Genomic DNA, 26,256 nt, shown 5'->3' on the forward strand with positions numbered 1-26,256 from the left:
GAATCCCTCCCATATTTATTGTCAGATGGTTGGATTTATACCATGTTGGGTATGTAACTGTGGGGGAAAAAAAGGAGCTGATGAGTGGCCTGGGGTAGCACGGAGCAGAGTGGGGATTACAGCCTAGGAGTTATGGGGTGGGGGAGATGAACTCAGCCTGATTTGGCACAAACACTCATACATTACAAATACATACATAGGGGGAATGTAGCAGCATGGGTTGGAGTTATGATGGAGATGGAGGAGGGGGTTTAACACACCTGGCCAATTAGAGGTGCCACCTTGTTTCTCACCAGGCTCCCATAATTACAGTCAGAAATTTAACAGGTGTAATTTTCCTAATCAGGAACAATGGAAAGTCTGGGGGCACCTAACGACAAATGCATGAGAAGCTTGCACACACACAATGCATTTGTCTTATACGACTGTGCCACCAGACTGTTGTGTTTCACACATTAGGCTAACATGGTTCCCCCTGTGAAATTTTTTTGTCGAGGTAGATTCCATCATAACACCTTTTGACCAGAAAAACGCAACACCTGCTAAGTTTCTGCCTACATTGTAGATGTGAAAGTTGCATAAGCCCTGCAAGGAAAATGTGCCAACTCTACCAAGGGGTATGCATGTCTGGGTCTTCTCCTTAGTTTCTTCTATGTGAGAAGGGAGGAAACTACAGGCAATCAGCTTGTTCAAGAAAATACCATCCCACCCTCAGGGTAGTCTTGCCTCTCCCTTATAGACTTGACAGGGCTCACAAGAGGTCTATTAGCCATTTTGAGAGGTTCATTTTCTCTCGCGAATGGGAGGATGTTTAGAGAACCTTATGCAGAATTCACGACAGTCCTCGAAGCACTCTTGATCACAGCCCAAGGGAGCCCCTGTCAAAAGCAAAAAAGGGGAGGGGGAATAGAATGGTAAACATCTCTCTCCAGGAGGGGTTGTTGGGCAACAGAACATGACTGGGGGAAAAGCGAAATGGAACAATGAATGATGCCCAAGACACAAAAGGCAATTGCTACATGGTCCAAATCATAGTTCAACTCTGACTGAAATGGCTGAAGGGAGGTGATTGTGGAAGTAGGGTAAGGAATAAGGTATGAGGAGAATAGGCCACAGAGTGCTGGAAATAAGTGCATCTGGAGAAACAAGAGGCTGTTAGCCCACCTTAACCACCTACGGTTGGATTGGGGATTGGGCTACAGAGAGGGCTGAAAAGGTAGCCAGAGAGCTCTTTCCCCCGGGGATGAAAGCCTCCCATGCAGGCCAGAGTCTGACAAGTGTTCTGGGTGAAGACCTACTGGAGATGTTAATGCCGTGGGGCTATCAAGATGTACAGTATAACTTGGAATAAGGTTGTCTGGGGGTGAGGTGCCAGTCTTCGCCTATGTGATACATAAGGAAGTCTTGGCTTGAGTGCTAATACTGATAGCAGCTAAACGTGGTGAAGGTCATGCTTGCTTTCCACAGAAGGGATAAGTTTGGTCTTTTGTCCAGAGGAAATTTGGGAGTGGGGGAGGTCTTGCCCACTGTTGCTAATAGCACATCCGTGTTACAATATAAGCTCCTCCAGCTCTGACTCAGAGCTTTTCACTCACTCAGATAGTCACATGTGCCCCACTGCAGATGGCCTTCCTGAGGTGTACTGGGTAGGAGATACAACCTAAAGGGGGAGGCAGGGCTTTCTTGCTTGGTGTTTCTGACTCCCCCCAGCCACGCCCACCATTCTCCATTCTCCCCCCAGCTGATCTGGGTGTTTTGTGTTATTGCTACAGGGAAGGTACAAGGAAATCAGATCACAGTCTCAAAAAGCGTGGCCTTCTCCAGAGGTGCTGCAGCAACACTGTCTGGTGGCAGTAGCTTTGCCTCGGCTTCGGGTGTCATGTATTCCAGGTGGTGGTGGCCCCAGACGGGGGTGGTCAACAATTGCCAGCGCTGGGGGAGAAATGAGGCAGTGGCGTCAATGAGCAAATCTAGGCAGGACCGGTGTGTTTATTTCATTTTATTTTCTGGAAAATTAAAATCCTGCGAAACTAGCCCATCTGAGCTCTTGAAGCAGCTTACATCCAACAACCAACAATGTCATCAAAAAAAAACCCCACCAATTTACCAGAATAAACACACTATAAAAATAGTTTTTTAAAGCAGCAGACCAAAGCCAAACAAATAGTATGCGAAACCATATTTAATTTCCTTTCCAGAGACCCCAGGTCTTCCTAAACTGAACATTCTTTACAACTTTTTTAAAAACTGAGATTCAGGCTGCAATCCTATACACGCTTTCCCAGGAGTAAGCCCTGTTGGAACACAATGGGACTTACTTCTGAGGAGACGTGCATATGATTGCACAGTCAGACAGGTCTCCCTACAGAGGGAGTTCTGAAGAAAAGGACCCACAAGTACAAAGGCTCCTTCTACTTTCCCTGTTCCACACCTGTCCCTGTTCTAAATGTCAAAGACCCCTCTTTGCCAATCAAATAAATTCTGGTGCCTCTCGCAGGAACTATTGGTAGCTTGCAATCCTTGCTTGCAGCTTCTCCACTTGCACCTGGTTGGCAACCTTCAGTCCACTTGCACCACTGCAAGCTCTTTGGCTTGCAAAGGGAAGGTGTGTTGCCATTGCTTTGCAGAGCCTACTTCCAAACTCCATTTGATTGCCTGGAGATGGTATGTCCCATGATGGTAAGACAAAGCAAATCTAAAAGCCTCCCTACCCCAGATCCAGTAACACATGGCAGTGTGTCCACAGCAGATTCAGCATCCCAGGCAAATGCCTCATCTGTAAAATGAGAAGGTCGGCCCAGCTCACAGCCACCTCTGACAGAGGCCAGCTGGGAGAGAACCCTCAACTACTTCGGTTGCGTGCAGAACCCCCAGTGTGAACTGCACAGTTCACAGAAATCCCAGACAAGTATTTGCCAGACTCAGCATGCCAGGAGCTCTGGGTGCCAGGCAACTCCATTCTGCTGGTTGGAACTGAGTACTGGGTGCCAGGCAGAGAAGAGAGACTTGCACTCACCTGTTGCAAGGAGCCCTTGCTTCGCAGAAGCTTGAAAATGATGGTGCAAGGGATGCAGAGCATGGAGGCGAGTGCCAGAGCCCAGCCAATGGCCTCTCCCCACCACGGGTAGACGTAGCTCTTGTTGTAAGTCAATGGTTGGTAGTTCACAACGTGGAACAGGAAGATGCCCTGGTAATGGAGGGAGAGGGAGAAGCCGCAGAGGTTTGTTTAGCTTGGAAGCCAGACTGGAGCTCCAGATGGATGGTTCCTAGGATAGGAACTTGGAACTCATATTCCCCAAGGACCTTCTCAAGTAGCTGGAATTCGGAATAGAGTTCAAGAGGAGCAATGGAGAATGGAAGAATCCCATAGCTCTCCCTGGAATAAGTTATGCAAACCCAGGGGGAAGGCAGACTTGGTATACAGCTGTGATGGAAGCCCAATTTCCTCCCAGGGTTGCAATTTGAATGACTTAAGGTACTGGCCACCAACTCAAACACTGATTCAGCTGTCTGTTTTGACCCTCCTGCCATCATTCAGACAGGCTGACAGCCTTAACAAAAAATTAAGTGCCAAATGAATGTTTATTCCCTTAATCCATCCATTTGTTGCCTGTCTTAAAAACAAAACAACAACTGACACCAAAATATGTTTAAAGAAGCTGAAACATAGTTCAGAAGAGGGGCACGAGGGGGTTGGGTTGGGTTGTGACACCACAGGTTCCAGTCAATCGGTGCCATTTGTATCTGGCATCTGCTTCAAACTTGCAGGACTGTTTTTTCAAGGTCTCAACCCTGGAGAGGAATAGACAGTTTGAACTGAACTAAGGTGAAGCTACTTCTAAACTTGTGCCCAGGAACCATGTTCCACGGACACATTACAGTACTTCTGTCTTCTTCACCAACAGAACTGCAAAGACAGTAACTTAATTTGTATGCATTAACCTGTTATACAATTTAGATTTTAAACTTGTTTTTGCTGTTTGCAATTTTGTGTTCAGTTGTCTTGCTCTGGAATGGGAACAGAGACTTGGAAAAGAGATGTCCCTGTATGATCCAGCAGAACAAAACCATTTCTACATTCTTGAATTCTGGGTGTATTAACAAACAGGATGGCAAGAAAAGAGAATGTTATGTCCACACATAAACTTATATGCTTTTCTGACACACTACCTATCTCTTAGATTTTTATACTACCCTTCCTCCAAGGAGCTCAGGGTGGTGTACATGGTTCCTTCCCTCCTCTTTGTCTTCACAACAATCCTGTGAGGTAGGTGAGGCTGAGAAGAGTGACTGGCCCAAGGTCACCCAGGAAGTTTCATGGCTGAGCTGGGATATGAACTTGGATCTTCCAGGTCTAAGTCCAACACCACAATCATTACACCATCCTGGCTCTTCTATGTGTGTGTGTTTGTATAGGCCTGTGGAAAGATCTTTTCGCGCATGTGCGTATATGTGCTGTGCTCTTGCCAATCACACAGCTGGTCCCTGAAACAGCATGCTTATGGGTAGGAAGGTATTACATCTGAGTTACGACCTCATGGCAAAATTGCATGGTGGAAAAAAAGAACTTGCTAAAATGGTACATTGTAGAAGACATCCTATTCTGAAAACAGATACTTGGAAAGGACAATTGCTCAGAATTGGGGACGTTCGTTTTGTGCGAAGGATTCCACATCCATCCTCAGTATCTCCTATTAGAAGATCTCAGGTGGCAGAGCTCTGTATATTCTAAAAAGAGAAACAAATGTAGCCTCATGGGGTTGGGGAGGCACAAAAGGAGAGGCTGCCCATTCTTCCCCAATTTCTTCTGAAAAGGGGGAAGCAACCTGCTGTGTAAGGTTGTCCAGTGACTCTGACTTGGAATGGATTGTTCTTTTGGCAAGGAGCACAAAATCTTCATAGAACTTAATGACTTCCTCTTATTTCTGATCAGACACACCAGCTTTATAGTCCCTACAAAAAGGAGTCCTTGAAGATATCAGCTCCTGTGCAAGCCCCCACTGACCTGAATGCAAGTTGTGCAAGGCCAACCGCTGTAGGGTTTCTGCAGACAAAGCATCAGGAGGTTTGGTTGAATATAAAGTTATTTCAAAATGGACCAGCCGTCCATTTTCCCATTCCTTGCCGCCTTGCACCAGCAGAGTTATTTCAGAGCTGCTTCAAATATGGTTTTTGCCTACTTGTGTTTACCTCCTGATTTTAGAAATGGGTTATGTCAGAATGCCAGATGCAAGGGAGGGCCCCAGGAGAGGTCTCTTGTTATCTGGTGTGCTCCCTGGGGCATTTGGTGGGCCGCTGTGAGATACAGGAAGGTGGACTAGATGGGCATATGACCTGATCCAGGGGGGCTGTTCTTATGTTCTTATAATGCCTTAGAACAGGGCCTTTAATAAAGGGCCTTTATCACAATTTGTGCATCCTGCGCTCATTTCATTTGCAGCTCTTCTTTCCTCCATCAAATTCAGGGGTGGCACACATGGGGATAACCCCATTTTATCCTCAGAGGCAGATTAATTTCTGAGAGGGGCAGAGCTGGCAGCCTGAGTGAGGATTTTAAGCCAATTCTCCCTAGTCCAAGTTCAGTGCATCAAACTACATTCTAATGTTGCAGAGAAATACATCTGTAGCAATTTTCTGGATGCTCCCCTATATGCCTTTTCAAAACACAAGTAGAAAAAAAAAATGCAACACTGGAAGCCGTCTTCAGTGTCCTGCCCTGTGGTGGTGGTGAGGAAACAGTATCCTCCTGTTCATGTGGGCGTAGTAATATCAACTAACATGTATGAAAGAGTCTCCTCCAGGGTGGAATGCAGTGTCTTGAGTGTTAAGGAAGGTCACCACTTCCATAGATCCCCCCCCCAAATAATCTGAACTTCGCTCACTATGAAAGTATGATGCTAACCTAGGCCTGTATCTAAGGAAAAGTAGACCTGCACTGTCGGTGTGTCCCTTTCATAAGACTCTGGAAGCTCTTAAACCACAAGTCATCCTCTGGCTTTGGGAAGGGGCCTTTCCACTTCTACCCCATGAATATGACTCACCACGCATACTGCTGGGGTAATGAGTGCCCAACACCACTTCATGTAGGGCAGAGGCCGGTAGCCAATCATGCGGGCAACATCATCCATGAAGCGGTCAGCCCCTGTAGGTAACAGCAAATCACAAGGTAACCTCAGTGCAAGTGATCTCTCCCTCACAAGCCAGAAAAGAATGTATGAGGATGGAGCCCTGGCCTCAAATCGAGGGCTGTAGTGGTTGAGCTCATGGTAGGTAGTAGAGACCTGCTTTGCATGTAGGAGATCCCAGAGTCAGCCCATATCTCCAAATAAGATTGGGAAAGAGCCCTCTCCAAAATGCTGGTGACTCAGTGTAGTAGACAGTACTGAGCTGGAAGGATCAATGGTCCAGCTCTATATAAAGCAGCTTCGTATATTCAAGGGCCAGGGAGGGAAGCCCTTCCTTTAAAAAATACTCTCTTTTCCCCAGTATGCTTAGCCTCTTACCATAGACCCAGGCGATCACCACACACTCCCAGAAGGCCTGCCACAGAAGAGTGATTCCGCTGGCTGAATAATTGTCAAACAGCTGAAAGACGTACATGCCACCCTAGGGTCACAGAGCACAGAAAAAGAATCAGTTAGCAGACACGTGCACATTAATACGGTTTATTACTGTAACTACAGACATGCCAGTCATTGTGATGGGTCTGTTATGGAGGCCGGGCTTACAGTGCGTACATGTGCGCAGGATGTCCAAATGACACACTAGGTTAAATGCATCACTGGCCCTGAAGCACTTTAGTTTTCTTGGGCGAACAGCAGCTAGATCAGCTAGATTTTGTTATATTATGTTTTAATCTGTTTTTAACCTACTGTAAGCCGCCCTGGGTTCCTTTGGGGAGAAGGGCGGGGTATAAATAAAGTTATTATTATTTAGATCACGACCCCTGCAGATTAGGACTGTGGTGGTGGTGGGTGGTTTAACCTTACCCCCTTCACGCAGTGGCGATACAATCTTCCACACTTGTGATTAGCATTTGCCCTGACTCGGTGCCAATAAGAACTTTTTTCCCCTTGGCAAATAGTAGTTGTGGAGGTTGGGGGTGGGATTCAAACTGGTACATTGGAGGTGGGGTAGGATGGAGGTGATGAGATGTAGAAAAAGGTGCAGTCTCTGTAGTTCCACCACATTAATGGAACTCCCTTCTTCTGGAGGTTTGCCAGAGTCTTAGCATGAGCATATCTAACATGCAGTACGTATTAAGGCATTTCTATTTGGGGAGATGTACAGCGGCTAAGACTAATTCAACGCGTGTGCGCGCGCCCACTTGCATAGAGATCTTTTTAAATGACTATATTTTGTGGCATCCTTAATTGTGAGCGATTTTAATTGTGCCAGAAGGCTGCAGGAAGTTACTACAGAACCTGGACCATTTGTGCCATGTGTTCCTAGGGGTCTAACCAGGAACCAGGAGAAAAGTGGTTTTGCCCAGTGTGTAAATAATCTGTGGAATTCCTTGCCACAGGATGTGGTGATGGCATCTGGTCTAGGTGTTTTTAAAAGGGGATGGGACAGATTTCTGGAGGAAAAGTCCTTCACAGGTTATAAGCCATGATGGGTATGTGCAACCTCCTGGTTTCAGAAGTAAGCTACCTCAGAATGCCAGATGCAAGGGAGGGCACCAGGATCCAGGTCTCTTGTGGTCTTGTGTGCTCCCTGAGGCATCTGGTGCACCACTGTGAGATACATGAACTAGATGGGCCTTTGGCCTGATCCAGCAGGGCTCTTCCTCTTGTGTCCTGATCCCTCTAAAGAACTATCAAAGGCACCCCCAAGTGTCCATTGTATGGGGAAGAGAGGTTTCTACCATGCCCTGGCATCAGCCTCACCTGAGTCACCATGGAGAGGTCAATGATGCAGCAGACAAGGCAGCAGATGGCAGCAGTGACTTCTCTGCGTGGAGAGCCTGCTGCTGGTTGTGGGAACAGGTCCAGGATACCTGTGATGAAACCCTCCACACCCACAAACTGACAGGAAAAAGGATAAGAGCGAGAGAGAACATTCGTCATTGTGTGACAGTGCTTAATGACTTCAGGAAAAAGAGGGTGGTGGTGCTCCTGTCTACTGACTTGGGGCTTCTGGCATCTGACCTGGGTATCTTGCCCCAAGCAGTATAGTTGAGGTATGGTGACAGTGCTTGAATCACCATGGGGGATCAGCAGGGGCTACAGGTGGGCCATAATTTGGGTAAACCTAAGAAAACTGGGTTGGGGCTTGTGAAGGGTCCCCTTAGCTTTTCCTCCATGATGCAAGCACTGGTTGGTTGTGTGACCTCCAGTATCCAGCTCAGCTGCTTCTTTATTTCGTGTGAGCGACCCTTGGCCAGCATGAGCTTCGTTGCATGCAGGCAGGGATCAAAATTGGCTAGTCAAAAGCACAACGGTAGTGTGAAGCAATTATAGCAGCTTTGTGAGACAAACAGGGCACTCTGCACATGCTTTGCAGCTCAAGCAAATACATGTCATCAATTTGCATTCAGGTTGACTCTGATGATACACTACTGAGTTCTCTGTACTTGCCCTGTGGACTAAGTATCCCCTTCTCATCATGCCATTCTTCTCTGCCCATCCAACCCCCTCCTTCATCCTTAACTTGGGTGGCATCTAGAGTTGCTGACTTTTTTCCCAGCTGCTGCTTCTCTGCTTTAATGGCATCTTCATCTGCAGCCATTAGATGGCTGTAATGCATCCTCATGCCATGAAAAACTTCACTAACTGATTTTTTTACAAATCATGTTGCTGTTACAAGATCAGAAAAAGCCCACAGCAATTATTCCTGCTCAGTTAACAACCTTACTCTCACACCATTGTGATTCCCACCCTTTTCTAGCCCACGTGAGCAGCTACCTGGCTGTCCAGGCCCAGGACGAGAAGCATAAAGAAAAACAGTGTAGCCCAGAGTGGGGAGAGTGGCATCAATGTCACGGCTTTGGGGTAGGCAATGAAGGCCAGACCTGGACCTGAAAGAGAGAAGGTGGCTTAAGAGGGGTGATACCTTTTATCAGAACCAACAACTTTGGGATCTTTGTCTAAAGAACCAACACAGCCACTACAATTTTTAAGAGGGAGGGTGGCTACAGAGATGGCGTCAAGGATCTAAGGACCAAATCAGATGCAGTGATGATGCAGTCATCTGGATCCGTGGTGTGCTTGCTTTTTTATGTGCAGACAGGACACTTGTGAGGCCTGATCCTCATTGGGAGTGCAGCAGAGGGATAAGGTTAAAAACCACATCCCCCCCACTGTAGTCTCAGTTCCGAGCAGGCTCTGACACGCCCACCATTTACACACACACAAAAGCAAGTATGCCAATGACTGACTAACATCACTTCCAGTTTGGCCTTAAGGAGCTGCCTTGGCATATATGCTCAGGCCATTGGGCCCTCTAGTCCTTGACTGGTGGTTAGCTTTTCAGGGTCTAGGCAAAGTTCTTCCCAGCCCTATGTCTGGAGATGCAATTGAACTGGGGCCCTTCCGCATGCAAAGCACATTCTCTAGCACTGAGCTATGTCTACCCATGCACTCCCTAAAGAGCTCGCCACGTAGAGAAGAGGGGGAACTATTGACTGAGGTGTGCACGTGGAAATCCAACTTCTGGCACTCACCTGACTCTGCCACGTGGGAGATGTCCACACCCTGCTCCGATGCCATGAAGCCTAATACTGAAAACACCACAAAGCCAGCAAAGAAGCTGGTTGAACTGTTGATCACAGCCAAGATGTAGGCATCCCTGTAAAGGGTAGGCAGGTCAATAGCGACACTAGGACCGGTTGATACCCAATGTCCTGAATCTGCCTCCTCCCACCCCCCAAATTAGCAGGAGGCTACAGTGATTTTTTTTTTTTACAGTGAGCAATGTTGGTATTAGGGTTAAGAACATAAGAAGAGCCCTGCTGGATCAGGCCAAAGGCCCATCTAGTCCAGCTTCCTGTATCTCACAGTGGCCCACCAAATGCCCCAGGGAGCACACAAGACAATAGGCACAACCTGCGTCCCGGTGCCCTCCCCTGCATCTGGCAATCAGAGGCAGCCTGCCTCTAAAACCAACTAGTTTAGAAACCACCATGCCTTTTGACCCACTAGCCCTCCCCCTAAACCTAGGCATGGAAGTTAATGGGTTATGTCAGAATGCCAGATGCAAGGGAGGGCACCAGGATGCAGGTCTCTTGTTATCTGGTGTGCTCCCTGGGGCATTTGGTGGGCCGCTGTGAGATATAGGAAGCTGGACTAGATGGGCCTATGGCCTGATCCAGTGGGGCAGTTCTTATGTTCTTATGTTCTTAAGTTGGTTGTGCTGTGATTATGATGGGGTGAAGGACATGCACTCCATCACATGTGCAGATGTACTCTGTTGCATATTCTGGGGCTGAACTGCAACACTGAATACAGGTTCTGGAACTCAAATTAGACTACTTCTGTGGAGGGCAAGAAAAAGGACATTACTTTCCACATGGGTTGGATGATGCAATCAGGGCGGCAGCAGCTACCTGGCCTCCTAGTGGGAGGAAACTCCCTTCTGAAGTTCAAACTTTTGCAGCTTTTGCAATAAGGTCTAGGAGTGTTTTAGGACCATCAGAGGCTTTAAGACATACATCAGGTTCTGCTTTCTCCACCCTAATGATGGCCACTTCCTCAAATTTTGCAATCAGAATAAATTATGCAGACATTATGTATTTGTTTGTTTTACTTTACTGATTACAGACTCATGTGTGTGTGTAAAGTGGGAACTGAGATGATGCAGGGAAAAGAGAGAAGTTAATTGGAAGCAGTACACCATGTAGTACAGGGGTGCTCAATAGGTGGATCGCGATCTACCGGTAGATCGCAAGGCAAAATGAGTAGATCGCGGAGTGCCGACCCCCCCTTCAGGTGCCTCTGGGAGGAAACACCGGGAGTAAGGCCCATTGTACTCAATGGGGCTTACTCCCAGGTAAGTGTGGCTAGGATTGCAGCCTCACAGCCTAATCCTAGGCATGTCTACTCAGGAGTAAGTCCTGTTATACTCAGTGGGGCTCAAGGTACACCAACATACATTGTACACATAAACGTTATATGTTATGATGGCGCGAACATTGTAAAAAAAACTCTGGTAGATCTCCGGGCCTTGCTGGGTTTCAAAGTAGCTCTCGAGCCAAAAAAGTGTGAGCACCCCTGATGTAGTATATACTCTGCACTAAAAGGAAAAAAAAAGCAGACTTATGTGTCAGCACAACCAAAAATCTGCACCAAGAAAAGCTGACTTCTGTGACCTGTATAAGTTATACAAACTGAGCATATTCACATAAACCAGGGGTGCCCAAACCCTGGCCCTGGGGCCACTTGTGGCCCTCGAGGACTCCCAATGCGGCCCTCCGGGAGTCCCCAGTCTCCAATGAGCCTCTGGCCCTCTGGAGACTTGCTAGAACCCGTACTGGCCTGATGCAACTGTTTGACCTCTTGTGAGAGCTGTGGGATGAGGGCTCCCTCCACTGCTTACTGTTTCACGTCTGTGATGTAGTAGCAGCAGTGAAGGAAAGGCTAGCCTTGCTTTGCGCAAGGCCTTTAATAGGCCTTGAGATATTGCAAGACCTTCATTCATTCATATAAGTCCATCTTTAATATATTCATTTATGTAAATTTATTCTTTTTTTTCCCTGGCCCCCAGAACAGGGTCAGAGAGATGATGTGGCCCTCCTGCCAAAAACTTTGGACACCCCCGACATAAACTATGTGTCAAATAATTTATTTGACTTCTGCCAATCATGGGGAAGATACTGCAATTTCTTAAGCCTCTAGAAAATTTGGTCAGCATACACACTCACACACATCCTAGCTTCTCCATTTTACTAAGTATACCCCACACACTTTCAGTCCTTAAGGACTAGAAACTTGCTTTTAACAGAAAAAGGAAAAAGAGAGCTGAGATCTCAAGATACCAAATCCTGTGCATTATAACAAATGGCATACTTGTGTAGTATTGCAGAATACACACAAGCCTGGAAACAGATGCATTGGAAGATGACACAGGAGAGGATGGGCAGGCGCTGGGGCTGATGCTTCTGTTGCATTTTCAGGCTCTCTGTACAATCACAAGGGCTAGGCGCAAACTCTTTCCAAAAGAAAATATTACAAAGCAGAGTTTCCCAGGATTCAGACAAAGCCAGCAGATTCCATAATATGGTACTGACAGCCATGCGGATCTCAAGACACCCATGTATGGGGTGGGGCCTCACCTGTAGCAGTTGTTGTGGAAGCGGTTGTAGCTGCCAAGTGCGGTCAGGGCTCCCAGCCCAATAGCATATGAGAAGAAGATCTGGGTACCAGCATCAATCCATACCTGGGATGGGGGGGAATAGCGGTGGTATGAACCCCACCAAATGGGGGTAGAACTCTGATTCCATGGCCTGGCCAGGTCACCAGGACCTGGTGTAACTGCTGGTTACATGCAAGGGCTTTCTTCCCTGCACAAACGTTCGCTACATCCTCACTGCTTCCCCAGTCACAAGCTTCCTCATCCCTCCCCTACATCTGTGCCATCCAATTCTTACCTGAGCCACAGCTAGCTTGGACCAATCAGGCTTCAGATAGTAGATGATGCCATCAAGTGCACCCGGCAGTGTCACCCCATGTAAGAGCAACAGGATTAGAACCACATAGGGGAAGAGCGCAGTGAAGTACACCACCTGCAGAGGAACACCATGGTTAGAATATAGCAGCACAGCTGTGTGGATGGATGTTGTGCTGCACTGGATTTTGTGGGTCACAAAATACGGATTGCCCAGCTTGGAGGAGGAAAGATGGAGCTTGTGCTAAAAAAAATAAACAGGGACTACAGGTTATGAGAAGGGAAAGGTGGGATAAATAAAACATGATTTCAGGCCCTGCACATGCTGGATCTTGTCTGATCTCGGAAGCTAAGCAGGGTCAGGCCTGGTTAGTACTTGGATGGGAGACCGCCTGGGAATACTGGGTGCTGTAGGCTTATACCATAGTCTTTCGAGACTGAAGGTTGCCAACCAGATTTCAGGCTACGGCCTCATCAAAAACCTCTGAGGATCCTACAGTGTCTTGTACATGTCCAAATGTCACATGCGTTCAGGGACCAGCAGGGTGAGGGAATTGCTTGGTAATATCTATGCTTCCAGGTAACTAAATCTGGGGGATTTAATGTCACCTGATATACCACCCGCCGAACCTTAAAGAGTTAATTTGCATATGCCGCAAGGGGAATGAAATTGGCAGCTGCACTAAGAATAGAAACAGACTTGCATTTGAGAGCGTTGACACTGGACAGCCAGGCTGGTACAGTGGTTTGGGAAGTGGACTTAGACCAGGAAGAACCAGGTTCAAATCCACCCTCTGCCACAAAGCTTCCTGGGTGAACCCCTGAGCCAGTCACTTTCTTTCACCCTTACCTACCTCACAGGGTTGTTGTGAGGACAAAAGGAGGAGGGCAGCTGTGTACACCACCCTGAGCTCTTTGGAGGAAGGGCGGCACAAAAATGGGAAAAATAAATTAATATTACTTGACTCTTCTCATCAAATTTTCCTAAAGCAACTCCCACCCCCAACCCGGTCCGTTGAAGAAATACTAGTTACCTTTCCGGTGGACTTGACACCTTTCCAGATGCAGAAGTAGACAATGACCCAAGTGGTGAGTAGGCAGAGGATCAGCTGCCAGCTGAGCTCTCCGGGATCAGCAAGATCCCCTGAAATCCGCAGCACCTTGTTTCTGAAGGAAAGAGGAGGGCAGGAAGTGAGCAGATGAGGCAAAAGAGAAGGAGAAAAGTCCCTCCCAGGCAACTCCCGTCCCTGGCCTCTGGCTATATCTGGGGCTGGCTCTGCCATGAGGCAGGCCGAGACAACTCACTTCAGGCCATGGATTTTGAGAACCATTACAGAACAGCAAATGGATAGTTCTCTTTATCTTCATGGAGGCCCCATTTGAGTTTTCTGCCTCAGACACTAAGTTTTCTTGGGCCTTTTTTGCCCAAATCATACCTTTTCAGCCGCTGCTGTCTCACTGTATAGGTAACCTTAATCTCTCTTTCCCATGGTGACCCACACCAAGACAGCCCCTTTGGGAACCGTCACCTACTCACTCCCAGAACTCGATAACAGGAGAGCGCTTGTTGACCAGGCTGCTGCAGTTTTGGGCGGTGCCATTAGTGCTGTTGCTGCAGTCGCCCAAGGCAAAGAGCTCAGTGCACTGGGGAGTGTTCCAAGAGTGACCACAGGTGGCCCATGGCAGGGTCTCTGTCAGTGAGTGCACCAGGTAGAAGAGACCCCAGACTAGGATCATGATGTAGTAGGAGTTGCAGAAGAAGACAATGACCATGGAAGCCAGGCCCAGACCTAGACAGACAGAGAGAGAGAGAGCTGGTCAGCAGCATCAATAGATGGGTGCTGGGAGAGGCGAGGGCCACACTGGGAAACGTGCATGGGGGTGTGTGACACCACTGTTGACCAAAAGTGTTAACATCTTGGTATTTTCGAATAATATCATCATGTTATATATCATTCGATGCAGAATTTCATGCAAAATAGAATGAAACAAACCACGCTGAAATATCCTTTCTATCAAAGGTTATAGCCAAAAAAACCAGAAAAGGAAAACACAACTGCCTTATGTAACAAAAAGTGGATTTTCTTAACTCAGAACTGACCAGTAAGACTGATACATTTCCAGCCACTGTAATTAATACTGTGCTAGATGGGACCAATGGTTTGATTCTATTTGAGGCAGTGTCTCACGTTCAGATATGGTTCTCCTTTCCCGTATTACAGGTAGCCCTCAGCTGAGAACGGCACATTACCTTTGAAGAGGGGGGCGATGTTCCAGGCAGCGATCCCACCTTGCTTCATGAACTGCCCCAGGGCCACCTCCAGAAAGAAGACGGGGATCCCCCCGACAAAGACGATTAGTAGGTAAGGAATTAGGAAGACACCTGCGCAGAGAAGGAGGGTCAGAGAGGAGAAGTGGCTGGCCTGGCTCAACAGCACAGTACAGATGCTAGGAGGAGGGAGCCTGAAGGTCAAAGCCAGGAAGCCACATACAGGTGCTGAATTGGAAGTGACAAGCTGGATGTAATGAGCGCCCAAATAAATTCAGCCTCATTACATTTCAGCCTGCTTCTCATCCAGCTCTGTTTAGTGAGAACCTATCAGCTTGAGCAGCAGGATCCCAGCATGAGAAAAGGATACATTCCTTGTGTTATGTTGGACACAGACTCCATCTTTTCAGGATTAGCTAGGTCAGCATTTCTCAAAGTGTGCTCCTAGGAGCCATAGGGCTCCCTGAGACCCCTTCAGGAGCTCCGTAAGTGGTTGCTGCTGCTGCCTGGTGGGGTCATCTCTCTCACCTCCCTTTTGAGTGGCTCTCCTTTATCATTCCCCTCCTGTTCTGGTTCTTTGCCGATATCCAGCATTGGGCTTGGCGCTGCAACACTCTGCACATGCACTGGTGCTCCTTGAGACTCCTTTTAGGAGTGTAAAGGGCTCCAGAGACTGAAAGGTTTGAGAATGACTGAGCTAGGCTATGGAGGGGGAAGCTGATCACAAAGTTCAGGTTCCTTCTATAATGAAAACCAAGGACTGGAATAAAAAATAAGATAAAATGATTAATCAGAGTTTGGCTCTTTTTATTTTATTGGCAACCTTCAGTCTCGAAAGACTATGGAATCGCGCTCTGAAAGGTGGTTCTGGCACAGCGTCTAGTGTGGCTGAAAAGGCCGATTGGGGAGTGACAATCCCTTCCACACCCGGAGCAAGTGCAGTCTGTCCCTGGTCTGTCTCCCTGGCTATGGGCCTTCCTTCTTTGCCTCTTAGCCTCAGACTGTTGGCCAAGTGTCTCTTCAAACTGGGAAAGGCCATGCTGCACAGCCTGCCTCCAAGCAGGCCGCTCAGAGGCCAGGGTTTCCCACCTGTTGAGGTCCACTCCTAAGGCCTTCAGATCCCTCTTGCAGATGTACTTGTATCGCAGCTGTGGTCTACCTGTAGGGCGCTTTCCTTGCACAAGTTCACCATAGAGGAGATCCTTTGGGATCCGCCCATCATCCATTCTCACGACATGACCGAGCCAACACAGGTGTCTCTGTTTCAGCAGTGCATACATGCTAGGGATTCCAGCACGTTCCAGGACTGTGTTGTTAGGAACTTTGTCCTGCCAGGTGATGCCAAGAATGTGTCAGAAACAGCGCATGTGGAAAGCGTTCAGTTTCCTCTCCGGTTGTGAGTGGAGAGTCTGGCTCTATATAATTTATAACTTTCATTGTGGATTATTTTCACAGGGAAACTTATAGACTATAAGGGATACGTTTCTCGGTTAAAAATAATCTAAAATGAAATCTGAACTTAATGCAAACGTATCAATCATCTCATAAAACGGACATAACATATGAACTTGTGAAAGGCTGTTTTTCTTTACATAGAAAGTACTATGTGGGAAATGTCATCATACAGCACAATCTTTCATGTAATTATGCGATGGTTGATATGGGAGGGCAGGGTCTGTTATGTCACCACATGGGTCACTCATTGATCCATCCAAATGTCCTTTAACTCCTCTTTTATGCCTAGTAAGTCTCTGATCTCAGCAATTGGCTCCAAGTCAGTACTCTAATTATAAATATTTGTAACTTTATCAGTAAGCACTTGCATTTAGGACGCATCAAACTGAGAAGTGGATTTTTAAAAATTTAAATCAGTGACTTGAATTCACCTTTTTTCCCCCTTTGGTGATTCAAATCACAGTTTAAATAGCCTGGATTCAAATTAACCCTGGTTAGGTTGGCCCTGGTTAGGTTAGCCTAATTCAAATTAGTCCTGGTTCTTGTACATTTAGTTGTTGCATCTTGGCAGGTGCAGTTGGTCTCATCCTCTCTGAACCGTGCCAGGACAAGCTGCACCTGCTGAAACATCCACCCAGAGCTTTGGAGTGAATTGTGGTGTGCCCAAGTTAGTGTTTCTCAGCCATCAGCCTTCCATGCTGTCTGGTGTGTTGCTTTCGAAAACCGAGAAGGCTTTCAAAGGGAGATTATGATTTGGCATGCAGAGGATCTACTGTTCAAAAGAAAAAGAAAGGTTTGCAAATCCCACTCAGCATGCCAGAGGCAGCATGCCAAATGCTGCCTTTCCTTTACCTGGTGATTTGCCAGCCTGCACTCCTCCCATGTTCTTAGAAAAGGAGGAAACAGAGCAGAACAGGAAGTGCAGAGGAGAGGGGAATCTCCACCGCTCTAACCTACCACTCTTCTCTCCCCTTAACATTCTCTTCTGCTCTGCCCCCTACTTCCATTTCCAATCCAGGGTATGGGTGGAGGAGAAGAAGCAGTGGAAGTGATTGGGGAGGAATAGAAGTGGGCACTCCTACCACTCTGCAGCTTGAGGGTATTATTTCAGTTGGCCTCGGTTAACCTGGCCCACCCGCATGCCCAAGTGCTTGAGTGGGCCCTGCCATGGCCCTCACACATGAAACAAATGTTAAAAGTTCTGGCCGTAGCTTGACTGAGCTGAAGTTGCCTCGTTTTGTGAGAGGCTGGGAAGAGAAGTTCAACAGGCTCCAGTTCTGTTGACTTCAGTTACTGAGAAGTTTGGCACAATGTGCAAATGAGCTAGCTCCTTGCACAGGGTCAAAGGCGTTCAGAGGTCAACCCCACCCTTGCCCATTGTCCACAACAGTTCGGTCCTACAGCAATACCATTTGCTTTATGTCACAGTGGGGTACCAGTGTTCTTCCAAATACAGAAATAAGCCCCTTATTCGGCAGTAAGCTCCTTCAAATTCAACTTACTCCCAAGGAAGCATGTAGGATTGTAGCCCTATTCAATTCATGGTAGAGGTGAGATGTGAATCAGGGATTCAGTGCTACACCAACCTTTTCTGTGTTGCTCTCTGCCCCAATAGATCACCATGCTGGCAATATAGAGTTTACACTTGGCAACCTTCAGTCTCGGAAGACTCTGGTATCGCGCTCTGCATGGTGGTTCTGGAACAGCGTCTAGTGTGGCTGAATAGGCCGATTTGGAAGTGACAATCCCTTCCACACTGGGAGCAAGTGTAGTATGTCCCTGTCTAGGTACAGTACATACCTAGAGTAGTGTATGTACTGTACCTAGATCAATATAAAGTACTGTACCTACATCAATAGTTTTGGTTGCTACTAGAAGTGCCTCCTCCTCAAAGCTCAAACCTGCAGAGACAATAGAACAACTATGTCTCAACACTACATCCTATGTGGTGGTATTGCTTGCAGTGGAATCCTGGATCTATAATGACATAGTAGACCATATCCTAGGATTTACCTGTTTGGTGCAAAAACCTGGTATGTTCAGAATTTTCTAGTGATCAGTATGCCTTTAGTAGCCTATGTACTACACTGCAGGGCTCTAGTTCATCAGGGAAGAAACATAACTAGTTAAAGACCCTCATGCCAGAAGTCTGCCTGAAGAGTCCTTCAGCCCCGAAGTCTCACGTATACACTGATCTGAGCAGCACAAGCTGCCACATGCAATGTTTTGTGAGTGTTGGCTGACATTTACTGGAAGCTGATTCCTTCACATTGTGATGGAGACACACACAGCGCTGTGCCTAAGGCCCAGAAGCCAGCAGTATGTACAGTTGCATTTGCCTGCCTGGGTCCTGTGGAGTGCCCTCCTGGGTAGGTCTTTACTTTGGCGCATTTGATGGTGCCACTTCCATCATCTTCTCTGTGTTTTTCCTGTTGCTATTTTAGATGCAAATTCTGGATACTTCCAATTTGAATGCATTTCTCAGTCTACAAGGCAAACTTAAGCCTGGGGCTTCAGTGAGCATACAGGCAGGATGATTCATCTAATCATCTACACCACAGTGGTGAGGAGGAGTGGCTGCTGTGGTAAAGACAGCACTAGAGCCTGAGCATGTTTCTCTCTGTTAAGAGCCAGTGTCCTCCTTCTGTTTGGCAGCCTTTCCTTGGACATACACAGAATTTGCTAGCAAAACCTGCAGATGTTAGTCAAGAGGATTCCGATTTGCTCTTATCTCATTGAACCGATTTGCCAGGAAACCTTATCTTTCCACCCCACATATGGTTTGCAAATGAGCAAACTGCCCGCAGTCATGCTCTTCTCTTGAGTGTGCAGCACAGCAAGTTCTTGCTCATATTCTGTATCTGGGTTGTGCTTCTCTGAGTGGGGACAGGAAATGAGTTTGGGGGAAGGGCAGCCAACAGGGTCCCAAGGGGGGAACAGGAGCTAAAGAAAGAGAGGGACCATTGCTATTGCTAATCACAGTCAGGGACTCAATCTGAAGAGCTAGAAATCTACCAGCTAGGGAGCAGGTACAGACTCAATATAGCAGACAACCTCGGAGCAGGTGCAAAGTTCTTCCTCTTATCATTGGGGAAACCCAGCCAGCCCCTATCCATTTGAGATGAGATATAAGGTCTCCCAGAACAGAGAGGGAATAGGCCTGGTCTATACATGCACCAGAAAGAGGTGGCAATGTGGTGGCAAAAATGGCAAAAACCATGGATGGTCCTCTAAAGAAAATGTTTCTGCAACTCAAAAACTAGAACAAAGCAGGCTGGAGTAGAACCTTTATTCCTGGTTTGCTTAGATTTTTTATTTGCAGGGAATGTTTTGCAAGAAGGAATGTTCAAGCCTGGCACTGCCACCTCCATCTGCAGACTGAGGTGGTACAGTCCCCTCTGCCACCTGAGGCTTCTATCATGTTCTGATGTATTTGGAAGCCAGGCTGAAGGCTAGCACCAGGCAATCATTCTCTCAGCATTAAAAGCAGTTGGAAAGAGGGACCGTTGCTTTTGGTGTGTACTCTCAACCCACTGTGACCTCCGGTAAAAAGATTCTACGGAGTTTTAAAATTGTTTTCAAAACTTGTTTGATCAGAGATGACAGTGGAATGAATGAACTGCGTATACACCAGGATGAGAAATGAAACCTCTCTCAAACCACTTTCGTATCTCTGTCTCTAGTCTTTGGGCCAAATGACAAATTACAGTAATTGACTTGTTGGCCAGGATGAGTTTGTTTTGGATGAGTACTTAAAGAGCAGCTGCTGGAAAGAAGAGGGGGAGGGATCCAGAAGAAGAGGGGGAGGGATCGGGGCCACAGCATAGTGGGAGGGGAGCTCTAATCCTTTGCCTGTATCCAGATAGTCTGTATCCAGATCATTCCACTGGCTGTTATTTACCAAACAAAACAAGTGCCTTAGTTGAACCCCTGCTAACTGGTTAAGAGGCACTTTTTCAAGCGGGTGCTCCTCTTTTATTTAGTAACTGGCCCACCTCACCCCAGCAGTGTCTTTCCTAGTGGCTGTCTGCTGGTGTTGCATCTTTTTAGATTGTGAGCCCTTTTGGGACAGGGAGCCATTTAGTTATTTGATTTTTCTCTGTAAACCGCTTTATGAACTTTTTGTTGAAAAGCGGTATATAAATACTGTTGTTGTTAGGGTCAATGACTTAATTAGCATAACATATGGTCCTTACTTAAGAGTCAGTGGATCTTATTCTATGCCCTGCTAGTGCCTCATCTAAGGCCTGAAGTAAGATTTTGCAGCTACACCAGGCCTAAGTCAAGATATACCTGTACAGAGAGTTCCATAATTTTCCAGGTGGCAACTTACTGTAGTAGGTACCGTACACAGCTATGTGAGGAAATTGTAGATGCAGAATCCCCCGCATGTAACTGAGAGAGTTGCACCATAGTGCAGTTTCTCAGGATTTCTGACCAAGCTGGAGGTGTAAAGAACCAATCCTACGTGTGTTTGCTCAAAAGTAAGCTCCGTTGTGTTCAGTGGGGCTCTCTCCCAGGACAGTTCATATAGAATTGCAGACAAAATTCTCACCATTTAAGTACGTGCTGTTTAGCTCTACACACATTTATATACTCACTGAGTGAAGTTTTCCCTTGGAAAAAGGGTGATCTGGATTCACCCAGCCTGACCAAAGGATGGCAAAACCTACCCACAATGCATCAGGATAAAGTTGTGGGAAGCTGATATGGTATGCGGACAAGAATGAGAGCTAGCACAAGTATATTAGGATTGGGATAACCCAGGCTCAAATCTCCACTTAGCCATAAAACCCCCTGGGTGTCTGTGGGCCAGTCATGGTTCCTCAGCCTCATCTCCCTCACAGAGCTGTTGTGAGCATAAAATGGAGATTTGATGGGGACTGCCCTGACCTGCTTGGAGAAATGGTGGGGTATAAATGCAATAAATAAGAAGCAAATTTAGGTGCTATGGTAGTTGAAAGGGATGGATGCCAGCGTTTGGTGCCCAAAATGTCATCTACGTCTTGTTCTGGCAGGTAAGTCGAAGCCACCTGGGTTGGCTCTGAGGTAGAATTCTTTGCTTCCCTCCAAAATGTCCAGTTTTAGGGCTCCTCTGAAGCTGACCCCACTGGAGCCCAGTTCCTCCACCCAACAAGTCTCTGCAAAACACATTCACAGCCACCAGACCTCACCTGACCCCTTCACAGCCAACCACCCCATGACCACTGGCCCTCACCTCCTCCATTCTTGTAGCAGAGGTATGGGAAGCGCCAGACGTTTCCCAGCCCTACAGCAAAGCCAACACAAGACATGATGAAATCCATCTGCCGGGTCCAGGTCTCCCGCTCAGGAACGGGCAGCTTCCCGGGGCCCATGGGCACCACCAGAGGGGCAGTAACGGCTCTCTCCTCAAGGGTGGACTCCCTTGTGCCACTGACGGGCTCGGCCCTCTCTGCCTCAGCCACCTCTGAGCATCCACTGCCCTCTGTGGAGACAACAACAAAGTGTTAAACCAGAATCACTTCCAGGCCAGGCACACGTGTTGAATTAACTTGGAAAAAAAATCTTGATCTACGGCTGCAGAAAGCTAAGCAAGGACAACCAAGCTAAGCTCTCTTTTCACCTGTCTGCTTAATTCGGGTGTTTTACCGTTTGCCATCGCTCTTCCAGATCTTAACTCTGGCATCACCAGGCCTAGAAAGTTGTATACCGTATTGTTGTTATCATTAAAATTGGAGGCAATTGCACCTTACTTTGGAGTAAAAGCGGTGTTAAAAATCAACACAGCAAATTTTAAGGTGCTATTAAAGGAGAGAAAGTTGTCGGCGTAATGATATTTTTTACTATGATGCAGGAAGCCACCTGGATTGTTCTGCCAACAGCACCAGAATGTCTTGGGCTAAGAGAAGTGCCTTCTGCACCTCTCTGCATCCACCTCTTCTTGGATTACCCTGAAATAGGCCCTCTTTGGCTTTCCCTGAAAATATGGTACCCCAGATAATTGCTTGGAGAGATTGTGCAGCTGGGACTAGCTCTTCCCTTCCATCACTCTGCAGCAAACATAATCAGGCTGGTTAAGGAGGGGGAAGAGGGTCCCCCACGCCTCTCTTTTTTTTCTGTACATGTAGGTGAAATTGAGATTCTAATCCACTTTAGCGGTTGCCTTATTGAACTGGGAAACGGTAATCATTCCACCTTGATTCACACAAACTACAGGGATGTGACCTGGTGTTTCATGTATTGGGGGGAGGGTTTGACTTAATTCTGCTCTCCTCCTGTGCTTGGAGGGGGCTTGTGGCTGAAGAGCTCAGAAGGCAATGGAAAAGGTGCCTGTGTGGTTGTGTAGAATAATGCTATGTGCTTGCTCTGTATCCTATTGTTTCCCTTGCTGGGGCAGGAGAGACACGTTCCCAGGCAGAAATCAATGCCTTCATCCTTGCCAGGGAACCGGCTTGCAAAGTCTGCCATCATAGCCGGCTGAGGCCCATCCCTGCTTTTCCTATTTCATCAGGTCCCATGTAGTTCAAAGACCCTTTGACAGCATGACCAATGCAGGAATTTTCTAGGCTACGTTTTATATAAGAAGCAAACCCTTTAAAAAAAAAATCATCTCTCATTCTGGAGTCCTAGTTTCAACGTCACAATGCAGGGTGGTGAGTCACCCACTAGGCAGTGACTCGGAATCCACACACTCAGATATATATACACACACGCTCATTCACGCGCAGTCACATGAATTCGCACAGCAGTCGCCATGCTGACAATGGGCTTGCAGTGCACACACACAGAGAGTCTCACACGGTTGTATCTTGGACCGGTGCACATGTCGGTCTGCAATTCCCCCTCTAAAGACTGGGATCTGGGTTTGAGGTCTGCTCTCATTCAAGCTTACTGATCCTGTGAATTAAAGACATCTCTCCGTCTCTCCACCTATCCCCGGCAAAGATTGTGCCATGCCAGACACAAAGCTAGTCGAAAATGTGGGGGGTTGGTGCTGGAAACGGCTTCTTCCAGTGCCACCTCTAACCAGTTGCAAATCTGGGGCTTCTTCCAGTGCCACCTCTAACCAGTTGCAAATCTGGGGCGGGATGGCTTTTGCCAAGACTCACCCCTACTCATCTATATCCTCCCCCGCATCCATCCACAGACACGCCTGGCCCCAGAGAAGTTCTATCAATCACTTTTGTGCTGATGAGCTTCAGTGAAGCCCTGACCCACTTTGGACAAACACCAAAGACAAGAGTTGTGGGCAGGGTAGAGCTGCACTTGAACTCAGACACAAAGCCCCTTTCCCTTGTCTGGCTCCCCTCCCCCCTTCCCACTGCAAACATGCAGCCAAGGACTTGGCATGTGATTGAGCTAATCCCTACTTGTGGGGCTGACCCCCCCCCCCACACACACACATTCAGATCAGACGCTTGACTGGTACTGCCCATGCTGCTAGGCAGCGCTACCCGGAGCGCGCGCACACACACAGGTGGTGCTACCTGGAGCACATGCTTTTCTGAGGAAAAAGGAGGGAGGATGGGTGGAGGAGATGGGGCAGGTAGCTGGAAGGTGATGGGAGTGTGACTCACACAATCCTGGCCCCCTTCATCTTCCCCACCCCCCTTTCTTGCTCCTGCTGAATTGTTGCCTTATAAGGGGCTGTTGCACAGCACCCTTTGAGCTTTTCCCTTTGCCAGCTCTGTGCATCTTGCATGAACCAGCCTGTACTATATGGGCACTAAAAGAAGTGCTTTAGGCATTCAAGCACATGGTGCCCAGGAGAGCAAAACCGGTATCTCAGCACAATGATGCCAAATGCACAAGTTCACACCCTGTTGGCTCCAGATGACTGAGCTGGGAACAACCAGCCCAATTCAGTCCTCATCAATCACTCACTCAGATAAGACCCCCCCTCCCCTCAGAGACTACAGACTCTAGCCTTGGGAAAAATCAGGAATGCAATTCCAACAAGAGAGTTAACATAACAGGCCCAGTACATAGCCAGGTAAAGCACAATTGAGTGTGGTGCTGAGAGGGGAGCAGCGCTGGATGCCTTGGCACTGAGCAGTGACGAAGTGAAGAGTGGCGAGACAAAAACAGGACGTTCCGGCACAGTGAAGTCGGATAATGTGGCAGGCTTGGTAGCCCAGCTGCCTGAACCAATCAGTCCCAGGAGGGGGGGGGGAAGGGGGGCTATTGTGCTAACTTTTCTCCCTTGTTCCTTACCTGGACTCATTTTGGTAGCAAGCAACAGACTGGCAGGGGTGCCAAGTTGCACACATTTCAGGATACTCCAGAGATAAGCTTCGTACACAATGAGTAGCACATTGACTTACCTGAAACGAAGAACCACACTCCCCATGAAACCTATTGCAAGAATACACAACATTTGCACAGTGCTGTCTGCACTTCACATGCACAATCATGTCCTTACAGCCACATAATTAACCCCATGCTGCAGTTGGGAGCGGCTTGCCTGAGACCACCTAAATGAGTTCACAGCAGAGGTGGGATTCAAACCAGGGAAGCCCTAATTCACACCTCAGTCCCTTGACCACCACACTACACCAGCCAACGCAGCCATCACAGCACTGCTCCTTTCTTGAGCGATGCCAAGAGAGTGCAAAGTCCTTACCTGAACATGTCTCGTGGAGCATCGGAGCCATGGCACTGGGCTGGCGACAGGGCTCCAGGGCAGAAGACTGAGACGGGTGTTGGGTCGGGAAGCTGGCTCCGGGTCTGGGAGGGGATCTGGGTGCAGGCTCAGAAGCAATCCACAAAGCACTTGAAGGTGAGACGAAAGAACCTCATTGATGGGGATTTACACCAGGGAAATGGGCAGTGGGTGAGAGTCTGGGCAGGGCCTTGGGCTCAAAACCAGGCAGCACGGAAAGGGCCGAGCAGTTGCTCCATTGCTCAGCTCTAGCACCGAGCTCTGCTACTTGGAGGAGAATGGACAGAGAAAGACACTGCATCTGCTCCTGCTTCCCTCCCAACTGGCACTTCATTGGCTACTGCTCCTGGCATCAGTCTTGTCTGTTGCATTCTGGGAATTGCAGTCCACCTTGCTGCTGGGTACCATGGAGATGCTGGAGGATGGAAACAGGCAGGTGCACATGTAACCACCCACTTTTCTTCTACACTGCCAGGATTAAGTTAAAGACTAATTGCAAAGCAGAGCAAAGTGATCCATCTTCAGATTTTTGTAAACAACCACTACAGGCACTCTTTGGCTTCCATTGCCACCTTCAAACATTCAGAAGCAGCAATACAGAATAAAGCTATATTTGCAATACTAAAATCTCAACGTGTGAATCAGTTCAGGTGATCCAGAGATCGGATCAGTCTCTGGCAATCTTTCACAGAGTTCCAGCTTGGAGAAACATTAGATCAAGTTGCATGCTATCAAGAGCTCGCAGTGAACACGTCTGTGTTTGCTTTTTTTTTCTTTTTGTTTTACTGTAAATAGTTGCAGGGAGGGAGGCTTCACTGCTTTACCCTTGCTGTGGTCCTGATGCAACTCCTCCGTGGCTATTTACAGTTTCCAAAAAGCAAGTACAGAAGTGCTCATTGTGCTTTTCTTTGGTTAAAGCCTTTTCCTATCATTCCGTCCAAAAGCCCAAGAAAGCAGAAGAATCCTGCAACAATGAAGAATGCACCAACAAACATTTGACTGTGTGTGTTAGAACAAGCAGGTAAAATTACTGTAGTACCTTTTTTATTTTTTTTATTTTTACTTTTTAATCTTTAGCTTACCCAAGCCAAGCTGTTGAGGGTTTAAATAGCACTCCTACACAAGAGTATTCCTCTTCCTCACTAGGTTCTTTCTCGGGAACAAGACCTGCAACTCCACCAGCTAGTGTACAGAAGTGAAACCAGAAAGACATTAAAGAAAGGAAACTTCCACTGAGTACGTGCGACTCTAGGGTGCTCCTTGCCCTCCCTTTTCTAACCTTAAA

General features: G+C 47.5%; 1 protein-coding gene across 1 annotated transcript; it reads right to left on the minus strand.

Annotated features, from left to right (window-relative positions):
- LOC136639614 (sodium- and chloride-dependent creatine transporter 1-like) lies at positions 1-26,074 on the minus strand. The gene is made up of 15 exons (XM_066613957.1): positions 26,054-26,074; positions 24,933-25,386; positions 21,546-21,794; positions 14,855-14,986; positions 14,141-14,393; positions 13,638-13,770; positions 12,587-12,721; positions 12,272-12,375; positions 9,665-9,789; positions 8,907-9,019; positions 7,890-8,027; positions 6,504-6,606; positions 6,042-6,142; positions 3,017-3,187; positions 1-1,932 (listed from the first exon to the last, which is right to left on the minus strand). The coding sequence occupies exons 2-15, from the start codon at positions 24,961-24,963 to the stop codon at positions 1,789-1,791; spliced, it is 1,932 nt and encodes a 643-aa protein (XP_066470054.1). The 5' UTR covers positions 24,964-25,386; positions 26,054-26,074; the 3' UTR covers positions 1-1,788.
- Positions 26,075-26,256: the final 182 nt, after the last annotated feature.

Source organism: Tiliqua scincoides, chromosome 2, assembly GCF_035046505.1.
Source record: "Tiliqua scincoides isolate rTilSci1 chromosome 2, rTilSci1.hap2, whole genome shotgun sequence".
Lineage (NCBI taxonomy): Eukaryota > Metazoa > Chordata > Lepidosauria > Squamata > Scincidae > Tiliqua > Tiliqua scincoides.

Coding starts and splice junctions, on each gene's coding strand:
- LOC136639614 (XM_066613957.1), bottom strand. CDS start 24,963: ATGGCTCCGATGCTCCACGAGACATGTTCAG. Junction 9,790..12,271: donor TTCCACAACAACTGCTACAG/GTGAGGCCCCAC, acceptor TACCCTTTACAG/GGATGCCTACATCTTGGCTG. Junction 6,143..6,503: donor GGTGATCGCCTGGGTCTATG/GTAAGAGGCTAA, acceptor TGTTACCTACAG/GGGCTGACCGCTTCATGGAT.